This window comes from Balaenoptera acutorostrata, chromosome 14 (genome assembly GCF_949987535.1).
Source record: "Balaenoptera acutorostrata chromosome 14, mBalAcu1.1, whole genome shotgun sequence".
Taxonomy (NCBI): Eukaryota; Metazoa; Chordata; class Mammalia; order Artiodactyla; family Balaenopteridae; genus Balaenoptera; species Balaenoptera acutorostrata.
Genome location: NC_080077.1, coordinates 1,863,871 through 1,889,158, shown reverse-complemented (window position 1 = coordinate 1,889,158; position 25,288 = coordinate 1,863,871). Strand labels below are relative to the sequence as shown.

At 44.7% G+C, this 25,288-nt stretch overlaps 1 protein-coding gene across 14 annotated transcripts in view; it reads left to right on the top strand.

Annotated features, from left to right (window-relative positions):
• AFDN (afadin, adherens junction formation factor) overlaps positions 1-25,288 on the top strand; it is a 134,847-nt gene that overhangs the window by 50,272 nt on the left and 59,287 nt on the right. For all 14 annotated transcript variants that reach the window (XM_057527535.1, XM_057527527.1, XM_057527525.1 and 11 more), the window contains exons 6-10: positions 4,532-4,689; positions 11,400-11,511; positions 12,667-12,834; positions 19,729-19,823; positions 21,080-21,342. In XM_057527535.1, coding sequence (XP_057383518.1) covers positions 4,532-4,689; positions 11,400-11,511; positions 12,667-12,834; positions 19,729-19,823; positions 21,080-21,342 — 796 coding nt within the window. The remainder of the gene's footprint in view (positions 1-4,531; positions 4,690-11,399; positions 11,512-12,666; positions 12,835-19,728; positions 19,824-21,079; positions 21,343-25,288) is intronic.

Below are 25,288 nucleotides of genomic sequence, written 5' to 3'. Positions count from 1 at the left end.
GTCATACAGCACCAGCCACGGTGGGAGCCGGCCCTGAAACCTGGTTGTCTCTCTAGCGTCACATGTTTGTTTTGACCCTTTGTGCCTGTGTGAACTGAGTCTTAATTATACGTTTCATGGGAATTATAGTATCGGTGATTCAAAAAAACTAGGACACTGAGAGACTTATTAGTTCTATAAATAATTTGATAGATGGCTTTTGAGACCTAAATGATTATCTGTTTGTATATATTCTGTCTTATTCAATCAGGAATTGAAAAAGACAAGAAAAAGAAAGTAAGGAGAAAGGAGGGAGAAACTACAAAGGTGAGGAGGGAGAAATGCAGTAAAAGTCTTAGGAAGGGCGAGAGGAACGCTCAGCGGTACCTGCCACGTGTTGACCGCGCTTCCGAGCACGGGGAGGAGTCTGGCGTCGTTCCGGAAGTAACCTCCTCAGTGGCCCCTTGAGGGATATTCAAGTGTAGGCTCAGGGGTATGTGAGTCAGACTACGGATAGCTGGCTTAGAGTGTCTGTTTTTATAAGTAACCTAACAAAATCTTTTTATAAAAAGTGTGTCTTTAATGTGGGTCAGGATGCAACGTTACGTATGTTGTTAAGATAAAGCAGGAAACTCTTTGCAGGTAACTTCGCCTGTGTCCCCAGAGATCCACATTTGTTTTCCTGTGCCAATGGGGGTACTTTGATGGAAATACTTGATACGATCGGTTCATAAACCGCTGAAAGAGTTTTAAGCTAGGGATTGAGAACGCTTTCAGTTTAGCCCAGGCCTCCAATCTGGAGCGGTTACTCTGAGAGCAGAATCGAGGGTTGACTTGAGGGAATTGTGGTCAGAAGCAGGTGTCCCCCTTCGAAGGCTTGTGTGGCCCCGGCAGGACCGAGTCTCTGAGCTCAGTCGGGGCCAGTGGCCATGAAGAGAGAAAAGCGGGAGCGATGTTAAGAGAGAGGATGATCTGGAAGCAGCACCAGCCTGAGTTTTCTGAGGAGAGGAGGCCTTCAGGATGACGCCCTGCTTTGAGCAGGATGGATGTGGGTCTGTGGATGAAGGAGCATCCGGAGGAGAAGACGGGCATCGTCTGTGTGTCTTGGGAGGGGCCGGCGTGGTGCGGGGGGATGCCTTTAGGCTGCCAGCTCGGTGGCGGAGTACTAGTCAGCGGTGCCAGGTGGAGAGAGAGATTCGGGAGCAAGCTGTTCTTGGGAATGCAACATCGTGGGCATGGAAGAGATTTGGTGGAGGTAGGAAGTATACAGGTAATACACGGCCATTGTTGGGAAGTAGGCCGAGAAAACAGGAACATAACCTCCAGAGAATTAGGGGAAGAAACAGCAAAACACCCACTAGAGTAGAGCTTGTCTGTTACAGGGATGGTTGGGTGGAAGGAACATTCTTCTGTACAAGCTCCTAGGAAACCCTAAAAAACTGGATACTGTTGGCAGAATAGCTGTTTGTGGTTAATATTAAGGCAGTCAAATATAGTAAGTTCAAGTGTCCTGTTGGTTGGTTTTTAATAAACAACTTAGAAAACTCTATCCTTATAACCTACTGAGGCTGTTAGCTTAGCTCTCAGGTTGGTGAAGAATGTTGTCACGGGTGGGTAAGGTTCCCTGAGAGTAACAGCCGAGTCTGTAATTTTCCTGTCTTGTTAACCCGAGCATTGGTTCCCCAAGTTCTGATGACGTACTTAAAGAGATCTGTCTGACTCACTTCACAGCACATCAGAAGTCACGACTTGTAACAAGCCTTGGCCCCAGAGCTCATAAAGTATTTTCAACACTCAGATGTATTTACTTTCTTGATGTCTTCCAAGTGTAATTGACCTCAGAATGCCCTTGGGAGTCAGCCCTTCTGCCTCAGTTTTCTTGTGAACAGCCTTGGAGGTGTGGAGTGCTAGGACACGGAGTCTGGAGCTGGTTCCGGTAGGGACCCTTGTGTTCCGTGGGCCACTCTTTCTTCATCTTCTGAAGAGGGGAATAATCCTCCCTTAATTTTAGAACTGAAATGTATATTTATACAAACAGATTTTAGTCGATGGTAGAATTTTAAAATGTTAACTTTTCTTCTATCTCTCCTTCCTTAGGAAATTGGGAGGTATGTATTTCTGTTGTGATGATACTATGGTATTATGCTTTTAAACTAAAAACCTCTTAAATTAGACTGTATCCATTTATTTACTTATTAATCTGTCCATGGATGTAAGTGGGATTTAGGTCCTCTGCTACTAATGTGTTATTGTCAGTTCCTCCCTTAATGTCTGCTAGTATTTGTTTATATAGTTAGGTGCTCACGTATAGGGTGCATATATATGAATTGAGTATTCTTCTTGTATTTATCCCTTTATCATTTTATAATGCCCGTCTTTGTCTTTTGTGATAGACTTTGCTCCAAAGTCTATTTTGTCTGATAGGAGTATTGCCACCCCCATTTTCTTGTCATTTCTGCTTGCATGAAATACCTTTTTCTTTCCCCTCGCTTTCAGTCTGTATGGGTCATTAGCCCTGAAGTAAATTTCTCGTAAGCAGCACATAGGTGGTTGTGGTTTTTTATCCAATCAGCCATCCTGTGTTTTTTGATTGCAGCATTTAGTCCATTGACATTTGAAGTAATTATTGATAGGTATGTACTTACTGCCATTTTATGACTTGTTTTCTGCTAGTTTTTGTACTTCTCTGTTCATGTCTTCTTTCTGTTTCTTCCCTTGTATTTTGATGATTTTCTTTAGTGGTACTCTTGTGTCTTTTTGTTTCTAGTTCTTGTGTATTTATTGTAGGTTTTTGATTTGTGGGTACCATGGGGTTCGTATATGTTGATCTATATCTACTTGTGGTAAACTAGTAGTCATTTAGTTCACACACATTGTAAAAGATCTGCATTTTTTACTTCCCTCCCCTACGTTTTGTGTTTCTGATATCATATTTTATGTCTTCATGTTGTTTCTTGTTCGTTTTCTCCCCCTGATTTCGACCCCGCAGTCAGGTTGCAAGCTGTTTGGCGCCGAGGACAGTGACCAGTCTGTGCTGCGTCCTCAGCGTTGGGACGGGCGGTGGGGGGGGGGGGGGATGGGCGGTGGGGGGGGGACGGGCGGTGGGGGGGCCTTAATCCCTGTGAGTTTGGAGACAGCCTGACCCCTGGCCTGTGTCAGCAGGTCCGCAGTCTAATACCAGCCTGGGCTTGCTGATTCTTCTTTTTTTTTTTTTTTTTTAAACATCTTTATTGGAGTATAATTGCTTTACAGTGGTGTGTTAGTTTCCGCTGTATAACAAAGTGAATCAGCTATACATATACATATATCCCCATATCTCCCCCCTCTTGCATCTCCCTCCCTCCCACTCTCCCTATCCCACCCCTCTAGGTGGTCACAAAGCACCGAGCTGATCTCCCTGTGCTATGCAGCTGCTTCCCACTAGCTAGCTATTTTACATGGGGTAGTGTATATATGTCCGTGCCACTCTCTCACTTCGTCCCAGCTTACCCTCCCCCCTCCCCGTGTCACTGCTGATTATTCTTAAAAGACCAGCATTATTTTATTGTAGTCAAGTTGTCACAATGCAGGGTGTGCCCGACTTACTGAAAACGAGGGCGTGAGAAATATTCAGTAGCCAGAATCACTGCATTAGAATTCAGAAGAGGCAAAAAGGAGTCCTAGAAATTTAGAATTTGCTTCAAGAGATCCACAGATGTTTAATCTAGCTCTTTAACTTAGAGGTGAGGAAAGGAAGTCGGGAAGCCTCCCCGAGGTCGCACGTAGCATGGGGCTGTGGCCCCTTGCCTGAGTTGCCTGCCTGCCCCCAGTAGTCTTTCAGCTAGACTTAAGAGTTTAGGGCTTAAAAATCTTAGATCATAAGTAAAAAGCAAATTATGACACCAAAAATGTCAGTAATATAGCATATGTAGGATTGCATTAAAAAGAAATATACTAACAAAAAGAAAAGCTAAGGATATCCAAATTGCTCTGCTCTAGTTGACTTTCTTTCCTCCCAAATGAGTTCACAGCTAGAAATGACATTCTGGTTTGCAGCACCTGGAAATGTATATAGAGCCCAGTGCCTTGGTGGCAGGTTCCTTATGAAATGTGTTTGGACTCCAGCACCTGAAATGTCCTGATTTCTGGTTCACTTTTTAAAAAACTGAGTTATTTAGTGGGATTAATATTGTTTGGGGTTTTTAAGTTTCAGATTGTTGGTCAGGAAGTAGCGGAAATGGGGAAAGTAGATGTCTAACGCTGTATAGGTAAGGCAATGAGAAAGCAATCAAAGAAAGAACAGCACTTTCAAGAGACTCCGGGGTTTCTTCCCTTTCTGTCCTTTACCCACAGTGGACATCAGTTCGTCATTATAAAAACTGCGTAGGCTTGAAGGGAGGACAGAAACAGCCTAGTCACACAGAATTACTCACCCTGTCTAGCACAGGATCACTGGGTCAGCATGTCCCTGCCAGTATGTGTCACCTACCAGGAAGTGGGGATAGAATTAGTATACAGATCTCTGTTATTGGAATAAAAGTTGTGATCAAAGATGTCACAATGTTTTTTTCAGGTGGAACATTGAGAATTTATGCCGATAGTTTAAAACCAAATATTCCCTACAAGACGATCCTGCTGTCTACCACAGATCCTGCAGACTTCGCTGTGGCTGAAGCTTTAGAGAAGTACGGTCTGGAGAAAGAAAATCCTAAGGATTATTGCATTGCCCGCGTGAGTACCTGCCACGTCGGTACTTACCCATATTACACGTGCTAGAACTTTGCATTTAAATGGAAAGATAGTCTTTAAATGAAGTTAAACTTAGGCTGAATTTCTCCACACTGTGTCACTTAGAATCTGGTAAACTGAAACCATGCATAAATATATATAAGAAACAACATTCTCCTTTCCATTACAAGAGTAATATGTGTTCCTGCTGTAAACTAAGAAAAGTATAAAAAGGCAAATTGAAGACAATCCTCTATAGTTTTAATACCAAAGGATAAGCGCTATTAACATTTTGATATATATCCTTCCAGTTTTTATTTTGCATATATATAGGTAACAATTTTATTTTAGTAAAATCTGCTTTAATGATTTTTTTCTTAGGGTTTTTACTAAGATGTGTCGTAACGACCCAACTTTAAATAAATCTTGGTTTGCTGTTCATCATTAACCAACATTTGGCTGATAGGTTTAGTAGTCATCCATAATTTCTTGGAGATAAAGGGTGTATCTTTGACCCTGGTACTCAAGAAATACAGTGAAATTTTATGCCTCAGAGTTGAATTGGTGACACTAAGTAAAATCAAGCAGATTTTCTATTCTAAGACAAACTTTTTGGAAAATTATTAACCTTTAAGTCAGTCACAAGTATATAATAACTTCTTTATAACCATTATTTTTCTGTCAAAATCTCATTGGAAGCAGATTTTTTTAAGAAGATATCCTTCTTTCTCTCATCTTAGCAATTGATTATTAAATAATGAAAGTGGTGGTTTTAGTTCTTGCCCTCACCAAGATTATTGAGAAATAATTAAAGTACAATGTATTACATGTATTTAAAGTTTATAATACCATCAGTTTGGGCATGTCAGCACAATGAACATTTCCTTCACCTTCAGAAGTTTCCTTACGCCTCTTTGTATTTTTGTGTTTCATTGTATGGCTATGTCACACTTTGTTCATCCATTTACCTGTTGATAGAGTTTGCATTGTTTCCAGTTTTCAGCGTTTGGCTCTTACAGTAAAGCTGCTGTGAGCATACACGTGCAGGTCCTCTCATAGAAGCACTTTTTCTCTTGAGTAAATACGCAAGTGATTGGCCCCATAGGAGGCGCACGTGTAACTTTTAAAGAAACTCTTTTCCAACCTGATTATACCATTCGCCTCCCCACAGTCATGTGTGAGAGGTCCCGTTGCTCTGCCCCTCACCCGCGCTTGGTTTGGTCAACCACTTTAACTATTAGGCATTCTGATGGGTGTAGCTGTATCTCATTGTGGAAGAAATTTGAGTTTCCCTGACTATCTATATACATGTCAAGTCCTGTGTATGATACATGTACTGCGAATATTTTTTTCCCAGTCTGTGGCTTGGCTTGTCTTTTCATTTTTAAAATGGTATCTTTCAATGAGTAACAATTTATTAATTTTGTTGAAGTCCAACTTGTTAACTTTTTAGTGCTCTGTACTTTCTGTATGAGAATTCGCTTCCTCCAAGGCTGCAGACACTTTTACCTATATTTTATTTTAGAAGTTTCATAGTTTTAGGTCTTACATTTGGGTCTGTGTGTTCCATTTCAAGGAAACATTTGTGTATGGTGTGAGATTAGGGTCGATGCTCATTTTTTTCTGTACAGATAGAGGAAAAAAGACTTTCTTTTCTCCCACTGAGTGCGTTGGCACCTTTGTTGAAAATCAATTGGCCATATATGTTTGGTTCTATTTCTGGAATCTATTCTGTTTCATTTATATATCTTATATCTTTTCGCCAACACCAAACTGTTTTGATTACTGTGGATTTATGGTGAGTCTTAAAATCATATAAAGTCCCAATTTTGCTTTCTCCTTTTGCTTTTAAAAATTGCTGTGGTTATTCTAGGTTATTTGCATTTACAAATAAATTTTAGAATCAACTTATCAATTTCTACATAAAACCTGCTGGAGTTGTGACTGGGTTTGCATTGACTCTGTAGATGAATCAGAATCCTAACAATGTTCAGTCTTCCAGGCTGTGGACAGAGTGAGTGGTCTTCTGTAAGCTCTCAGCAGTGTTTTCTAGTGTTGCTACAGAGAGAATTAAATAAAAGGCCTTGAGTTTTATGGCTTTTTTCTTTTTGCTGAAAAGCTAAGACTTTATATTCAGTTGGAAAAACCATTTGGTAGATGTGTAATTTTATGAATAAAGCCCAGTTTTCATCTGGAAATAGATGAGGAAACGGATGTTTTTATTCCACTGAGATGACAGTAAAGGAATAAAGCCCTGTGGACGTGCGCGAGGACAAAGAGATGAGTGAAGGGCTGGCAGAGCCGTTGTCGATGAGATTTTGAGGAAGCGGGCGGGTTCGTATCTAAGTTGCTGGACCTGCAGAGGGGGCCGGCCGAGGGGAAGCACGCAGCTGCCTGTATCCCAGCCCCCAGCAGACTCAGGCATGAGGGGCTCTAGCACGTTCTGAGGCGGCATTGAAAATTGGGCTGAAAACAAATTGGGTGGAAAGCTTTTATAAGCAGTAGTAGCCTCCAGCAGACTGCCTTCCCATCCAGCTACTGCGTCGTCTCTCCATCCGAAGGCCAGAGTAAAACCGATGGGGGAGGAGGCCTTGGCTTTGGGGGTCACTGGCATAGCAGGGTCTTTACCACAAGCAGGAGGATGGAGGGGAAGGCTGCGCCCAGAAGACTGAAGGATTCCTCCCAGAAGGCACTTTCTGGTCAGAGAAGAAAGGTCTGTACGGAAGCTGACCTTCGGACGTCTGGTCCAGCAGCCGTCCTCGCCGGTGCCGTCCGCTTTCCTGTGACTCGCTGTCCGTGTGAGCGGACGGCCCAGACTCAATAGACATTTGCAAATGCCTTTAAAATGAAAGACAGACCAACACAGACAGATCAGAGAACCCGGAGATACAAGAGACAAAGCAGATGGAAGTGTGGGGAAGCTAAGAGGCTCGGCGGCAGGACGGATGGTGCATCCGGAGCTCAGGGAGGAGAGCGTGCGGGGGGCTCCTGGGGACCGAGAAGCCCAGGTAAATAGGGGGTGGGGGCAGAATGTCGATGGAGGGATGAAGGAGCAAGCGGAGGAAATCTGCCAGAGGACAGAAAGAGAGGGGGTCGGGAATTTAGATTATCGGTGCAGAATATCTCAAAATTTAGCCCAGGGAGGACCAGGTAGAAAAAGCAACAGGAGATGGAGAGAGAGAAGTTACCAAAGAAACAATGCTAGACCATCTCCCAGGACTGAAGGATTTGAGTCTCTAGGTTGAAAGTCAGGCCCACTAACTAATGGGACAGTTGCTTTGAAAAAGGCCCAAACCAAGGTGTAGTGAAACTGCAGGAAACTAGAGAAAAAGAGAGGATAATGATCCCAAAGAAGAAGATTCAGGGCTTGTATAAAGGGTTGGGGGACACAGTTGCACCAGTCACTTCAGCAGTAACCATGGACTCTGGAATTCAGTGAAGCAGGGCTTTCTGATGCAGAGGGAACTGAGTTCTAGCCCAGACTCTCAGTCAAGCATTGGGTGGGTGGAATAAAGACGTTTCAAGACACACACGGCAAAAATTTACCACTCGCGCAGCCTTTCTCAGTAAGGAGCTGGAGGACATTCTCCAGCAAAATCATGGCGGAGGCCAAGAAAGAGAAAAACAGGGTATCGCAGAACAGACTCTAGCACGGCAGAAGGTAGTCCCCGGCGACGGGGAAGGAGCGTCTGGGGGATCACTGTGTGGCCATCCTCCGCAGCACCCGTTTCAGAGTGGAGGTGCTGTCTGAGATTGAAAATATTCTTTCGAAGTACGGTGGTAAATATTACTTATAACGTCAAAATAAACAAATAGCCAGTAAATTCCTGAGTGTATTTCTGTAAAGACTTTCTTCCCCAGTGTTGTGTTATAGCAATAAACTAAATACTCATCACTTAAGGAATATTTTGAATACCTTGTCATTATGAAACATTTTGACATATTTACGTTTTATAAAATACCCTATTTTTGGAAAAAGTCACCATACAATAAAACCAAACAACAAAATTCTGTGTGTATGTATACGTGAGCACCAAGAAAGGTACATGCGTAGGAAGGATACACACCAGCTTAACTATCTACGTGAGGGGAGGGAGAGGAACAGAAGACTTTAAAATGTTACATGTGATCAAGCCATGCACCTTCTTATGTAAAATAAATGCATAATTATAGAAAGCATGATCAGGAAAATATACTTACCTCACAGATTTTTTTCCCCTCCTCCTTATGCTTTTCTGTATTTGAGTTGTTTACGTTGAGCCTGTGTTATTTAGAATTCAGAAAGAAATACAGCAAAGCTCATTTCGTTGTAGGGTGGAGGAAGATAGATGGTTGCTCACGAGTATTTGTTTTTTGCTGCACCTTTTCTTTCTTTTGGTCTTATTAGGAAAGAGACTGAAAACCTGCCTTACTTTGGGGAGGGGCTGGGAGGGCGAGGTTGGGAGGATAGGTCATCGGGATAATCACGCATTCTCTCTAAAGGGAAAGAACCTGAGATTCAGGCCACGCTGGGCGTTTTCCTCCTGCAGGTGAGTTTGAAACAGAGGGGGGCCCTGTTGTCATGCTGGCTTCCTTGCTTTCCTGCTCAGGAGAAATAGCAATATGGAGCAAGCATTAGTGTATGTATGGAAAATACATTTACACCTAAAGAATAATTGTGTCCATGGATAATGGTAGATTTTGATACATGTTCCTCATAGTTTTGGTTAATAACTGCTGTAAAAATTGTTCTTAGGATAAAACCAGTAAAACAGTGGTATAAATAGGGTCTGCGTTGCTAAACAGAGGGCTGACCCTTTTCCAGCTGGGTCCCTGTTAGGCTGTGAGCCCAAGGGCAGGAGCTTAGTTACCACTGCCGAACACTTGGGATCGCTCAAGTGTTCGCCAGGGGGAATGTTAAATTTTAAGTGTATATAAATCTATTAAATAATCCTCAGTTCCATAAAGGTGCATTCGATAGGATATGTGGTAGCGAACTTTATGACATTTTTTTCCTTTCTTTAATTTCTGCCGTATTTTTACTGATGAAAATCATCAGAAAGTGAAAGAACACGTTACTCAGCGTCATGAAGTTACTGGGCTTTTACTGACAGTCCCTGTTGAGATCATGTGATGATTTCTTTTGAGGGTCGCCTCGTTTTGGTGTTCTTCTCTGTTCTTGCGCATCTTCTTTCGCAAGCTTTCGGCAGGATAAATTAGGAGTTGATTATTGTTTTAGCCTTGAGATAGAAATCCTTTGTTTCCTTGCCATCTCATCCATCATGTAACATGTAGCTCTTTCGTATTCATTCATTCATCTATTATATCTATTCAGTGAATTATTCAGTAAATATGTAGGTTCCTCTAATTTGTTAGATACTGTGCTGGGATGCAAAAATAAGAGCTGCCTTCAAAAGACGTTACAGTAAAGGGAGACAGAGAGTCCGAGAAAGAAATACAGGCAAGGAGCTTGAAATTAGAACGGAGGTCAGAGAAGGCTCCCTGGAGGAGTTGTACTTGGGCTGAGAGGTGAGAGGGCACGCTAGCTAGACCCGAAAGCTGGGGACGGGCCTTTCAGGCACAAGGGATCGTGGAAGCATGAGATTTCATGGCCCAGTCGAGAATTCGGAGGAGTTCTTGTGTGACTGGATCTATGAGGATACATGACAAAGACTGCGACTAAAGAGATGAGTGAGGGTCAGATCCTGAAGCAGTGTGTGTTCCAAGCCCACTACACTACATTTAATACAAGACGCTGTGAGGAAAGGTTGGTTACTTTAGCATAAGCGTGTGTTGTAATAAACTTGTCTTTTTAGGGTAATTTGCAGCAGTGCAGAGAGAAGTTTTGCAGTTCTACGGAAGTCTAACCCATTTGGTGTATGCGCATGATGATCTAATTGGGAGTAAGGTCTATTAGGATAACATTATTACATTAACTCCAGGTTGAAAATAATTTTCAGGTGCCAGTGACTGGCGTCTCCTATTTTCTGTAACCGTGGTTTGGTTGGTGTGAGCGGTGGGGCAGAAGTCAGCAGGGCGTCGGAGACTGACCCCTGGTCACTGGCTCTTTTCTCTGTGTTACAGAGGGTTTTCTCGAACGATTGAGAAAAATCGTTTGCTGTAAAAACATAGACTAAAGAGTAATACAGTGTTACAAATTTTTGAGTGTGGTGAATGCAGTATCTTAAAGCATTTGTTGAATCAATGGCCCAGTAATACATCTAAATGATCTGATTAAAATTTAATCATAAAAACGAATTTTCTACAAGAAAAAGAAAGCTAATCTCTTGTGTTGTTATGTGATGGTTATCCTAAAAGGTTACATGTTAGCTGAAACTACCGTATTAAAAAGTTTGGTTATGAAAGGTGGGTTCTGCAGTCACCTTTCCTGAAGGAATTACGTGCAGGTTGACTGTTGCATGCAATCTTTCCAAAAGAGAGTTTGTCAAAGAGCAGACTCAGACTAGTATGGGCCGGGGAGCAGGGCGGGGAGCAGGGCGGAGAGCATAGAAGCAGGTGGATGAAGACGGTCCAGTCGGCTGGCTAAGCTTTTAATTGGAAACGATTTTCCTTCACTTCTGTCCGTGTTTTTGAGAATTGTTTATTGTGTTTGACCAATTTAGTTCTATCTACAGTGACTTTTTTATTTCCTCAAAAACAATAAATTCTTTCTTTTAAATATCTGCTAATTCATTTTTCGGGTGTGGTCACAGTTCATTGTTATTCCCTCCTAGGTGATGCTTCCTCCGGGGGCCCAGCATTCTGATGAGAAAGCTGCTGAAGAAATTATCCTTGATGATGATGAGTGTCCTTTACAGATCTTCAGGGAGTGGCCGAATGACAGAGGTAAAGAGTAGTCTTATTTGTCAAAGAAGTACCTCTGTGATGCGTTACACTCCGACTTGGAATATTAGTCGTTTAACTTACTGGGAAGGTGTAGGAGGGTGCGCGTGGCAGCGTCTTTTGAGGGCTGTTTGCTGTGCAGGTTTCTGCCCCCTTCTTGGACTTGCTGGGTGGTTCCTAGGGGGTCCCCGCATCCTGAGGGCCGCTCTCTGCTGGTGAGTCTAGCGGGAGACGCGGCACAGACCGTTTTGTGGCAGCAGGAGTGCCGTGTCCTGAAGAAGCTGGACTTGCGCCCCGTGTCAGGACGTGGGAGATGGTTATCTGTCAGCAGCGGGATCCTTTCCCTGCTGACCCCCTGCACTGGTGATGTTTGGACGGATTTGTCGTGATAGGGAAAATAGCCTTCAGCCCTAAATGCCATCTAGTGATTTAGTCATTTCATGTAATGCATCCAGACTCTTCACCATCCGAACGATTTCTCCTAATCATGTCAAAGCAGTGAGGGTTTAAAGGTATGTTTTTTATGAAACAGTTTTCTTGCTTTCAGATACACATCTTAAGCTACCTGTTGCTCAGTGGAGGGCCTTTGCATTAATAAAGACATAAAAACTGACTGCCAGTTAATCCTGTCATACTTGAATGTGGATTGCGAGTTTTAAACATACACTTGCTTAGTACCTTTTCTCGACAGTATAAAGTTACACTTTATTAAAGTCAGATTGCTTTGAATTCTGAGTTAATTCAATTGAATTAAATAAAATCAGGTTAACTAAGAATGTACGTGTATGTGTATTTGTGTGTGCATGTGTTATTACATGTGTGTATGAATGTATTTATTGATCATAGGGTTCTTTACCAATAGAAACATTCATTTATTCTGAAACTGGAGTGTTGTCTTTCATGCATGTACTATGCTTGGGTAGGTGTTAATTTTAAATAATCGTTGGAAATTGCTTGCTAGAGTTTTCAAGAACACGTCAAGAGAGTAGTATTTCCTTTGTTGAGGGAAAGTGTAAATTGGGTAAGCTTTTACTTAATTATTCCCTGGGAGATGTTATTAAATTACATTTTCGTGATAAATCTTTGAACAGTTGATTGCCAGTCAGCTGGCCGTCTACACTCGAGTCTGGTTGATAATTTACAGTGTTACTGTTCTAGGGATTTTAGTCTTTCAGCTGAAGAGGAGGCCACCAGACTACATCCCCAAGAAAAGCCAGAAGCACGTGGATGGGAAGCCCCTGCATGGAAAGGAGCGAGTTGATGGGTCTGGCTACGGCTCTGCACTCCCGCCGGAGAAGCTGCCCTACCTTGTAGAGCTGAGCCCAGGTGAGAGGCGTTACAAATGTGCATTCTCAGCTTTGCATTTTATTCTTTTTAATGAATGTTATTTAACTGGTCTTTCTTTTGACTGACAACCTTATTTTAAGATCATTTATTTAAAAAAGTAGCCGTCATAAGATGGTATTTATTAAAAAAACAAAAACCCTTAATTAAGGTTATAGGATATGTATATTCATGCATTAAAAATAAACTTCACATGCACAGAAATGAATACTGAAAAACAAAATTTTAAATAGTGAATATAGAGAGTTTAAGAAGTTTAAATGATATACTCCCTTTAAAATTTTTTTTCCAAAATAACCCTGTAAAATACTTAAACTACTAAAAATGACAAACTGAAATGTACTCCTCTTAGGACAGACTTCATAGAGGCAGGTGTGTGTGTATTTATCACACTGTTGCTTAATGTATGAACAATGTCAAAAGAATATCTATGAATTTAAGTACATCTAAGAAGTCCAGCTGTAAGAGGAGTGATATTTGCTTAGTTTTAAAATTATAATAGACTAAGTTTATGTTCATGGTAGCCTTCTAAATATTTCGTTTGTTGAGCTCTCTTAAGCTAAAGCTGTTGTTATAACTTAGCCATCAGGTAGAGAAATACATTGACATTCTTAAGGAAATGTTTTATACACATACATCGTATGTAGTGTACGTATTTGTACACATATTTAGTGTATGTGTGACACGTTTGTTTACCATTCAGCTGAACTGCATCATTTCTTATTTATTTGGTTAAAATGATGGTATGTGACCTTTATTGTAAAATGCTGTGAAGAAGAGAGTGTTGTCCCTCCCACCCAGAACTGCTTTTTAAATAAAGCTCAGTAAGTAATTATAGAAAAAGTTAGCTAGAAACAAACTGGTTATGTAGGTAATCTGTGGTTCCTTGGGCGGGAATTATGTTTTTCTCTTTGATTCTTGAGTATTTATTTTTGTTCACAAGATTAGAACTAACTGATGATTAGATGTGGTACTTGTGGTCCAGTGGTCTCCGTGGCACGACTGGGTTGTGTTATACTGATCTGGGGGAAATGCTGTTGTTCTGACTGATAGGCCATGATTAGTAGTCCGTGGCCGTGTGCTGCAAGTAGTAGTTTTTACGCTTAATTACGTTGGAAGGTTTTTTAAATTGATGAGCTGTTTGTGAGGGAGATGTGAATGTTGCCTGGTCTCTCAGTTCTCCGGCTGAAAGTTCATGAGACTTTGGTTTCTCACAGCGGTTTGCAGACGTGATAGTGGTGAGGGTTTGGCGCTCAGTGGTCCGAGGCAGTGAACGGCAGCTGGAGGACAGCCATTTGTTTTTGAACTTAGAAGTTTTTAGGATCTTTGGGCATTGGGTCTGCCCTTCAAGATTCTGCATTACGTGCTAGAAACTAATGATTGTTTTCTCCCAAACGGAAATTTTTGAAAATAGGAGTATTAACCCAGAGAGAGTTGATAAATAGCAACTGACATAGGATAATTTTCAAATGAATAGTGGAAAGTTGACTTGGGTGGGTAGCAGAGACAGGATGAGAATTCATCCATTTATTTATTTGACAAGTACTTATTGAATGCTTACTATGTGTCAGACACTGTTCTGGACCTTGGAGATAGAAGAACACCAGCAAAACAGATTAAACCCTCTGACCTTGGGAACTTGTATTCTAGTGAGAATTGCTGTTTTGACTGCTTATTTCATCCTTACGGTCTCCCGGGTAATAAAACATGTAGAAGTTTTTTGTCGGTGTGAGAAACTGATGGATCCGAGATAAATGCTAGTTGTGTCCTACTTGTCACCAGGTACTAGCAACAGCATCTGTCAGACGCTTGTTAAACACGGCTTCCTTCACCGCCCTCTGCTGCTTTAGTCAGCGTTTACCGAGCTGCTGCTTTAGGCTGTGCAGTAGGTACGTAGGTGACTCGGGTTGCTTCCCGAGAGACTCGTAGTCCGAATAGCTGGGCAGCCGGGACCCCCGTCAGCCTCACGCGCCCGAGCGCTGGGGCTGCCCGCTGGAGAGGTGCCCGAAGTTCAGCTCCGCGCCGCACTCGCAGGTGAGCAGGTGAGCAGGTGCGGTGGAGGAGGCCTGGATGCCGGCCGGGGTCTGTCTCACTCCAGAGCTGTTCTCTTCACCAGGTCACGCTGTCTTTTTAAGGTGTCGTTGCTGACCGAGCCCAGTCGGCACGCGGAGTGAAGTGGACTTATTTTCCCTGTGTTCGTGGATGCTGACTGGTTACGAACGACTCTTTCCCTGGGCACGTTGTCAGCCAAGCACGTGTCCTCGGGCTCGGGCCGAGGTCCTGTAGGTGTCGTTGGAGGCTTTTGAGATGTGGGTGGGCGCTTCCGCTGTCTTTTGGAGGGACGAGGGTGAAGGTCGTTTTGTTCCTTGCTCTGGGTTGGGCTGTGCTCCTCAGCGGAAGGAGCGGCTGGGTCTCCCTGTGATGGACTGACGGCCGCTCTCCTGCTGCTCGGGGACTCCCTGTCGTCTCGGTGTCCCCTCAGCAGTCTGCCCATGCCGCGTGGAGCACGGCTGCCGTGTCCCCCAGCCCAGGGCTGGGGCGGGGCGTGCCTTTCCCCCTGGACGGCCGCCTCCCTGCAGCTCACCCTCTCCTTCTCTCCCCTGCACGCGTCTGCATGGCCTCTGTCTGCCGCTGCCGCCTTCACCTGGGTCCTGCGCATGCATGCTAACCCCAGGGAGAGGGGGTCGCTTTGCCTGCTACGACTGGCACGCTTCCAAAGGTAATGCTGTGCTTCCTGCTGCCGTCTTCTCTCAAGCCCGGTCAGCCTCACGGGCAGAACAGCGTTAGCCGGCCAGGTGCTGGGTGTGTTGGCTTTTCAGTTAACATAGATAACTTTTCTTAAAGAGGTTAATGTACTTTCATTTTATCCCTGTCTAGTTAATTCTTCCGTATCCAGAATTCATTTTATTTAATAGAAGCTTATTTTGCAGAAATGTCCAGTGTCTTTGTTCAGGCTAAGTTTTAAGTGAGAATTTGGACTAAAGGAGGGAGAGAGCTGTTTTCCTGTCCTTCGACCCCACGCGCCCCCAGGAGGAAGAGGGGGAGACGCAGGGGGAGGAGGAGGTGCGGATGGGGGGTGGGGGGGGAGACAGAAGGAGAGCGGGGGTGGTGGGTGGGGGAGGGAGCGCCGATCGGGGCCACGTGTCCGGTGACCCCAGGAGGCTGAGGAGGAACACCGAGTGCCGCTCGTGTCTGTATCTTTCTCGCGAGGCGCTCGCTGCCATCATGAGCAGGTTTAGGGTGTCCTTGGCCTCTGCTTGCTCTCCTGCTTGAGATTCATTGCTGGTTGGCAGAGCTGTACCTTCTTACTTGGAATTTGTTTCTCAGATTTTGTGCATTAGAGTCTATCATCTTAAATAGTACATGGGAATACTTGCTTTGTCTGTTTTTATATTTTAAGGGTCATTTTTACATGTCGAATGTAACAATCACAACTTTCTCACATATAAAGTTTACTCAACCTTTCAGCATCTTATATCGGTGTGTTGAATTTTCTCCAAACTGATCATACAGGTGTTCATTGGATATTAACCAAACTTGGAGTTTTGGTTTTTTGTTCTTTTAAAGAAAAATGGAAACAAGGGATATTTAGTACCTATTTTGATATAATACATGAAGTAGAGTCTAAGACAAGTTTCTGTTGTTATTTTATTCCTGAAAAGGATTCCTTAACGTTTTCACATGTTGGTTACTTTCATACTGTAAAAGAATGGAGCAAATAGAGAGACAAATACGTTTCCTTTTTTACCTGGTATGTACCGAAAACAGTTTCTTCCCTGTTGTACTGGTTCGCTAAAACGTAAGCTCTCTGGGGGCCAGGACGTGAGCTCACTTTCTCACCGCAAACCTCTGGCGTCAGCGCAGCGCCTGGGACGCAGAAGCACTGGTCAGCACTCGTTAAACGCGTGAGTCCCCCGCCCTCCATTCGCAAGCGGGCGGCAAAGAGCCGCCCCAGGCCGTCGTCCACCCAGCTGCCCAGAGGTTTGCCCTGGGGGCAGCCAGAGGCAGAAGCAGGTCTGGATGTGTGGACATGCTGTGCAGTGAAACCAAAAGTGCCCTGAAAAACATTCTTAGGCTTTGCTCAGAGTGGTCTATTTTAAGTGTGTCCCAAATGTTGGACATTTGACTGGATGTTGCGTATTCCGTTTGGTAACCCGAAATAGTATTCTAACGCCTGTGCAAGCCAGGAGAAAGAAGAACATGAGTATCGGGTTGTTTAATTATATACGCATAAAATAGATTCTGAAGATTTGCTTCTGGCTGGGGGGAGGACTACGCAGGGGGCAAGGTGGGGAAGGGTACGTTTCACCATGTCCTTTTTGTGCCTTTTGAATTTCGCACCATATGAATGTGTTATGTATTTTTAAGGCAAAAGTATAGAATGTTTCTAAATAGCATTTAAAGCCTCTGGAAGAAGCACTCGTCTGTGTGGTAGGGTTACCACCCTTCGGAAGACTTACCTCCGCCTTCAGAGGCACTCCGGATCTGTCATAGCTCTCAAGTGAGGAGAAATGTGCCCCAGCACTTGAGCCAGAAATAGAGCATTTGTAGAATCCCTGTTGCGGAAGCGGATAAAATTTTAAGATTTTTGTTTTAAGCCACAGTTTTACACGTTTGTTACTGCCTGTGGGATGACTGTGCTTTTACTAAGGAGGGGCCTTGGATCTATAAGAAGCTGTCAGTTCCATTGTGAACATGACTCGCCTCCCCGTTTCTGTTTTCTGCTCGAGGTCCCAGAACTCCGTTTTATCTATGACATCAGTGGCCATCGTTTAGGTTATTCAGGGTATACCTGTAAAGGTATCTTTGCTTTCTATTATTACTGTGAAGCAGAAAGAAAGAAGGGATTGGGAAGGTTTACTTCTGATCCGTCTGTCGATAGATTTCTGTTACAGTGAAAGGTGAGAAAGGAGAGACTGAGAAAGTTTGTATCTCTCCCTTTTTATATTTCTAAATTTGTGGATGTAAATGTTGATGCAGAAAAGTATATAATACCCATTTATTAGCTCACAAGATACCCTTCAGAAGCATTCAAAATTCAGAAGAAAGCGAATGTGGATTTTTCTTTCACCCCTAAACAGACATATTTTTCATGTTCTTCTGTTTTTTTAAACATTGTAATTGAAACAGTTGTTCTTGATCACTTACTTGCTTCTTTTGCTTTCTTTATAATTCACTTGTATAAATTTGTGTGACCGTATTGCATTTTCTGTTTTCCGCATTTTTAGTTAATAATTCTTCACTGTTAATACATTAACGCTTTATTGAGCGCACGCTGTGGCCCGCACGCTGTACTGGGCACCAGGTGTAGAGAGATTGTTTTAAAGACCTAGCCGCCTGGGAGCTCAGGGCTGGGAGAGGTGAGGGAGCAGAAACCCTCATCAGACATGGGCAGTGGGGTTGAGACGAAGTGGTTCGCGGCGCTGTGGATGCTGGAGAGAATGCTTCTCGACAAGGACTGTCCTTCGGGCTGCCTGTGGTGTTTAAAGCCAGCAGAATGATAAGCGTCCCTCAGGGATTTGGGCTCAGCGGGTCTAGAAGGGAACTGGTCCTGCCCAGGGAAAGCCCCACGTGATTCTGAGGCCCCGTTTTGGATCAGTACTTGGAGTTGAAATAAAGTTGTTTAAATGAGGCTTCAGCTGCCACCAAATCTGATGAGGATGTGCTGTGAAGCCCGGTTTTTAGTGCCTGTGAGATGTGGTGTCTCTCGAATGCTGCTTCAGTCTCATCTTACCTTCACCCAGATCTCAGAGATTGCTGAAAATTTGTCGTTAGCGTGTTATCTTGTGCACTCTCAAATTGGCAACCGTTCTAACAGCTTGCACAGCCATGTTCCTGGTGTCTTTGGTCTGTGAGAGCGGAGACCACACTACACTACGATTTTAGCGGTCTGCACTCTGTGTGCACTGCGGTGTTTACACTCCTGATCCTGGGGACTAGAGATTTTAACTGCAGCTCAGTGAGCGATTCTGAAGTCGCTGAGGCTCTGGGGCAGCGGGGGCCTGCACAGCATGGGCGCAGCAAGGCTGCTGCTGTCACGGCCCTGAGATGGCGTCCTGGTGCGTGGATGCCGAGGCCCGTTTCCTCCTGTGCGGTAGCGCTGAGGTCAGGATGACCCTCTGTGTTAGGTGGGGTGGGTCAGCAGGCGAGCAGAGGCGGAGCACATCCGGGTGTCAGTGGGCAGGGATCGCGGCTCTTGTGGTTCCGCTTTGTCCCCCCAAAGCCAGCCCATCAGAGAAAGTCATACACAGGCGAGGGGGAAATCTCAGCAGTTCCCGGAAGTATAAAAAGACACAGAAATAAAAAACTCAGTCTCTCTTTTTGTCCTTCACCCCAGTTCCACTCCGTGGAGGTGAGCACTTTTCACGGCAGTTCTTACTGGAACTTCATGCCAGTGGTGGCCATCAGAATCATGTGGGGACACGAGCTGGGGCCTCATCCCCGGGGTCGGTCTGGTCCAGGAGGTCCGGGGTGAGCTGGGAGGTCACACTCCCTCCATCGGTGGTTCCTCTGTGAGGAGGTCCGGTCTGGAAGGAGGGTCTCCCTGTCTTCTTTAGAATCAGACACGAGTCCAGGACCATGTGATGGGGAAACATTTTTTTATGTGATAAGAAAACATCGGTATGAATGACGGTGTTAGTACCTTGAATTATATTTTAAACAGAAGCTGATGTGCTTATGTCTTACTTTGAATTTTGTGTATTCAGTTACTTAAGTTGCAGGATATAAATTTGGGGAGTTCTTTGAATAGAAATCCTGAGAATTGAGAACAGTAGTGTTGCTTCAAAGGTAACCTGTTGTTTGCTTGTTCGTTTCAAATAACATGATGAGCACATTCGACTTGGCTAGTGAAGCCCTGTCCTTCTCTCGCCGCAGATGGTTCCGACTCCAGAGACAAGCCGAAGCTCTACCGCCTTCAGCTGAGTGTCACTGAGGTCGGGACAGAGAAGTTCGACGACGGCTCCATCCAGGTGCGTGTCCTGCTGCCGCCGTGCCGCTTCGGTGGGTCGTAGGGCAGCGTGCGGGCTTGCCGCGCTGTGGGTGAGCGGGAGGGAGTGAAAGCCTTTGTACTTTAACGTAAGCAGCTTGCTTGCTCTGGGTCACTTCTCTGCTTCATTGTGAACAGAGCGGAGTGTGAGTTTCTGTCCCACCCCACCCCCAGACCTCCAGGGCTGTTTGTTTCCTCCAAAAGATGGTGATGGTTTTATAGGTTGTTTCAAGAGTACAAGATTAAGGGGGATAACGTACATGGAAGTGCCTGTCACTGGGTCGCACACATGCAGTAGGAGGCGTTCAGTGAAGTGTAGTGAAAATGTTAGCTGAGCCGCAGTGCTCGGACTGGATTAGAACAGAGCTTAGCGTGTCTGTGCGTTAGGAAGGTCAGGGCTGCTCGCTTCCTGGGGCTTGAGCTTGGGCAGATGTCCCTTTCTCTGTATTCTCACTTCTCAGTTGTGGAATGAGGGGCCCGATTACTAATGCCATTTTCAGTTCTAACCCCTTCCTCAGCACAGCAGTAAAACAGGTGAACAGGGATTTGTAGCCCTGATGATCTGTGTATATTTACCCATTAATTGTCTAATATTCAAGATGACCACATGCTTTTTTTTTTAATAAATTTATTTATTTTATTTATTTATTTTTGGCTGCGTTGGGTCTTCTTTGCTGCGCGCGGGCTTTTCTCTAGTTGCGGTGAGCAGGGGCTACCCTTTGTTGCGGTGCGCGGGCTTCTCATTGCAGTAGCTTCTCTTGTTGCAGAGCACGGGCTCTAGGCGCATGGGCTTCAGTAGTTGTGGCACGCGGGCTCAGTAGTTGTGGCACATGGGCTCAGTAGTTGTGACTCGCAGGCTCTAGAGCGCAGGCTCAGTAGTTGTGGCTGTTGGGCTTAGTTGCTCTGTGGCATGTGGGATCTTCCCGGACCAGGGCTCGAACCCGTGACCCCTGCACTGGCAGGTGGATTCTTAACCACTGAGCCACCAGGGAAGCCCCCATATGCTTTTTAATGCAGAGTTATAGTACCCCTTAAATCAAGCTGCTGGATGGTGAAAATACTCAGTTATCTTGACAGTGTTTAATTAATAAATTCAGGGAAAATTCCCTAAAAGCACCAAAAATCCAGAGTTTATTAGATTATATTTATCATAAAAGGGGGACTCACAGTCTTAAAGTTCAGTTTTTAAACCCTCTGTACTTGATGATGGAAGTCCCTTTGATTTTCCCTTCTTCTTAGTTGTTTGGTTCAGGCATCGAGCCCCATCACTGCGACCTCACAAACATGGATGGAGTGGTCACGGTCACGCCGAGAAGCATGGATGCTGAGACCTACGTGGACGGGCAGCGCATCTCAGAGACGACGATGCTGCACAGCGGGATGAAGGTGCAGTTTGGGGCGTCCCACGTGTTTAAGTTCGTGGACCCCAGCCAGGACCACGCGCTGCCCAAGAGGTCCGTGGATGGAGGCCTGATGGCGAAGGGCCCCAGACAGAGGCCTGGGTAAGGAGCGTCCGTCACCTTCAAGGATTCCAGAGTGGTGTGATCATGCTGAAAATGATACGAATTAGCCATAGATGATGCGTTTTATTGTCTTTTATTTTAATTTTTGAAAATTCAAAGTTTGTGGTTCAGGTTCTTGTTGATTTGGGTTGGTTTCAGAGAAGAAGAAAGAAAGGTCTTGACTTTGTCTTGAAATTGGAAGTTGTGGCTGGTTTTTAAATTATTTTTAAATTTTGTTTTATAGCTGATACTTTTTTAAAAATAAATTTATTTGTTTATTTTTGGCTGCGTTGGGTCTTCGTTGCTGCACATGGGCTTTCTCTAGTTGCCACGAGCAGGGGCTACTCTTCGTTGCGGTGTGTGGTCTTCTCACAGCGGTAGCTTCTCCTGTTGCGGAGCACGGACTCCGGGTGTGCAGGTTTCAGTAGTTGTGGCACGTGGGCTCAGTAGTTGTGGCTCACAGGCTCTAGAGCGCAGGCTCAGTAGTTGTGGCGCACGGGCTTAGTTGCTCCGCGGCATGTGGGATCTTCCCGGACCAGGGCTCGAACCCGTGTCCCCCGCATTGGCAGGCGGATTCTTAACCACTGCGCCACCAGGGAAGCCCCAGCTGATACTTTAAAACAACACTTTATTTGAATTATGGTGTTCTGTGTAATGAGCCTTACGTCACCGAGGTGTTTTTGTTGAGGTGTACCTTCTCTATTACTGGTAATGAAACACATTGTTCTTTGTTAAGGAATTCAAGGTGTTTGGCTCCACCTAGTGCCTGTCTGAGGACTTGCAACGTGGGCCTGGTGCTGGGAAAGGAAACTCCTTACTGCCTGGGAAAACTTCTCTGAGGGGGAGGGAATAAGACTTCCTTTTTGATACTAACACTGTTTTCATGAATATACTGCCCAGTGACTTTATTGCCCACTCTGCAGGTTGATAGGGTGTGGATCTGGGGAAAACGGGCAGCAGCTTCTCCCCCGCCCTGTAGCATGCCGGTGGGGGTCCTCCTTGTTCCTCTGCCCTGGTTTCCTGCGTGACCAGCCTCTGGTTGGCCGCTCAGAGCTTCCAGCTGGGGCCACGTGGGGATCGTTACCGTCGTTCCCTTGTGCTGGCCCTTCGCCAGCTCACTGCCGGCACTGGGAGTTCTACCCTGATGGTTGCTGCCAGGCTGTTGAGGACGTCTTGGCCTCTCTTCTCACTCTGTCCGCATTGAGTCCTGGTGGTGGAGAAGGGTGAAGGGCAGTCGCGGTTGGTGCAGATAAGACGTAACACCTCTCCCAGGTGGACGCTCCGTGGTTCGCCCACGTTCGCATCAGCAGGGTGGATGTAGGGACTGCCGTGCAGGTGTGGGGATCTGGCGTCCCAGCCTCTCGCCTTCAGTGCCAGCGTTCAGCAGATGGCCGTGCTCCTGGTCCCTGAGAAAACCGGCGTGGGTCTGCACTTCACAGGAAGACCCCTGTCTTCCAGCTTTAAACCGGACGCGCGATAAGCCCATCCTTCCCTTCTGTGTCTGGCAGGACCAGTTTTTTAAAATTCCTTTCTTCAAGTTGTGTTTGTTTATCAGCCGTCTCCCCGTTTCCTGTCCCTCCTCACGACCTTCCCACTGGCTGTTCTCTTCAGCAGATCGTCTTGCTCCAATGGTTTCCATGTTAATTAGCAGCTTTCCTTCGCCCCAGTTCTTCCTTTCAGCACCAGACACCTGGACAGGGTAAAGCCCACCTGCTTGATGGCCTCACACTGACTCCTCGGAAGTTGCTCCAGAGAACTTACCGTGTGAGCAGTTCTTCTGGTGTGTTGTGTATCGTCTCTCAGCAGTGCCTACGATTACTGCCTCTTATGTGCAGCTGGGCTTTACTTCTAGGTTTTATATCATATTTATTTTGATGGTGTTAGTTGGTGGTGTTACCGTCATAAACACAGCTCTACAAACTGTCTCTGTCTCACTGTTGCAGTCGGCCCTTCAGTCTTGCAGGTGATGTTTTTCTGTGTGAGAACATCCGTCTCCTACTGCTTTTTGCCTTAATGGTTCCTGCTCTGTAGGCCTGCGGTTGTCAATTCTCATCCTGTCTCTGGCTGAAAGCGGAGATCGTGTAAGGACGTGGCGAACATCTCATTGAGGGGTAGTGCTGCTGTGACATTTTATTTTTATTGCATCTTTTTCCTGCAAAACTAGTCAAAACTGCTCAGTGGTTGAATATACCAGTACTTACACGTACATCCATAAAGTAGAACGGACTTTACTTTTTTATAAAAATTAATACTGTTCTCATGTTAAACTATTACGCAGATTTCTAGGTAGATAACTCATGTATTCCTTTTTTTCAGACATGTATGTGTATTTCTTAAATGAGCTATAACTGGCATATTAGTTCAGGTGTGTGACATAGTGATTCAGTATTTGTATGTATTGTGAAATGATCACAGTACGTCTAGTTACGTCCATCGCCACACATAGTTCTGCGGAGTCTTTTCCTGTGATGAGAAATTTTGAATCTCCTCTCTTACCAGCTTTCAGTTACGCCGCGCAGTCTTACGAACGGTAGTCACTGTGCTGTGCGTTACATCCCCAGGACTTAATTATTTTAAAACTGGAAGCCTGTACCTTTTGACCCGTTTTGGCATTCCCCCCACCACCCGGACGCCCCTGCCTCTGGTATCCACCAATATGTTTGTATCTGTGAGCTTGGCTTTTTTGTTGTTACTGTTTTTTTATATACAGTTTTCAAAGGTCACTTCCCATTTACAGTTATGACAGAATATTGGCTCTGCTCCCCACGTTGTACAACACATTCTTGAGCCCGTGGTACACCCGGTAGTTTACGCCTCCCATCCCACAGCCCCTGTACTGCCCTTCTCCCCACCCCCGTTGTAACCACTAGTTTGTTCTCAGTGTCTGTGAGTCTGCTTCTTTTTTCTTATATTCACTAGTTTGTTGTATTTTTCAGGTGGTATCTATAGTATTTGTCTTTCTCTGTCTGACTTGACTTAGCATAATGCCCTCCAAGTCCATCCATGTTGCTGCAAATGGCAAAATTTCATTCCTTTTATGGCTGACTTGTTTTAAGTTCCACATATAAGTGAGATCATATGGTAATTGTCTTTCTCTGTCTGACTTATTTCAGTGAGCACAGTTTCTTCAAGGTCCATCCATGTTGTCACAAATGGCAAGATTTCCTTCATTTTTACGGTTGAATAATATTCCTGTGAGTTTGTATACACAGATACAGGTGTGCGTGCGTGCACACACACACACACACACTCACTCACTACATCTTCTTTATCCATTCTTCCATCAGTGGACACTTGGGCTGCTTCCATATCTTGGCTATTGTGAGTAAGGCTGCAGTGAACATGAGGTGAGGATATCATATCAAGTCAGTGTTCTCATTGTCTTCGGATATACACCCAGCAGTGGGATTGCTGGGTCATACGGTAGCTCTAGTGTTAATCGTTGAGGAACCTCCATTACTGGTCTCCACAGTGGCTGCACCGATTTCCATTCCCACCAACAGTACACGAGTGTTCCCTTTTCTCCACACCCTCACCGATACATACCTCTTGTCCTTTTGATGATGGCCATTCTGATAGGTTTGAGGTGATGCCTCCTTGCAGTTTTGATTTGCGTTTCCCTGGTGATTAATGATGTCGAGCATTTCGTCATGTACTTGTTGGTGATCTGTATGTCTTTAGAAAATGTTTATTCAGATCCTCTGCCCGTTTGTTAATTGTTTTTTGTTTTGGGAGGAGATGTTGTTACTGAGTTGTATGAAGTCTTTATATATTTTGGATATTAACCCCTTATCAGATATATGGTTTGCAAATATTTTCTCCCCTTGCACACATTGCTTCTTCATTTTGTCGGAGGTTTCCTTTGCTGTGCAGAAGCTTTTAGTTTGCTGCAGTCCCACTTGTTTATTTTGCTTTTGTTGCCTTTACTTTTTTGTCAGATCCAAAA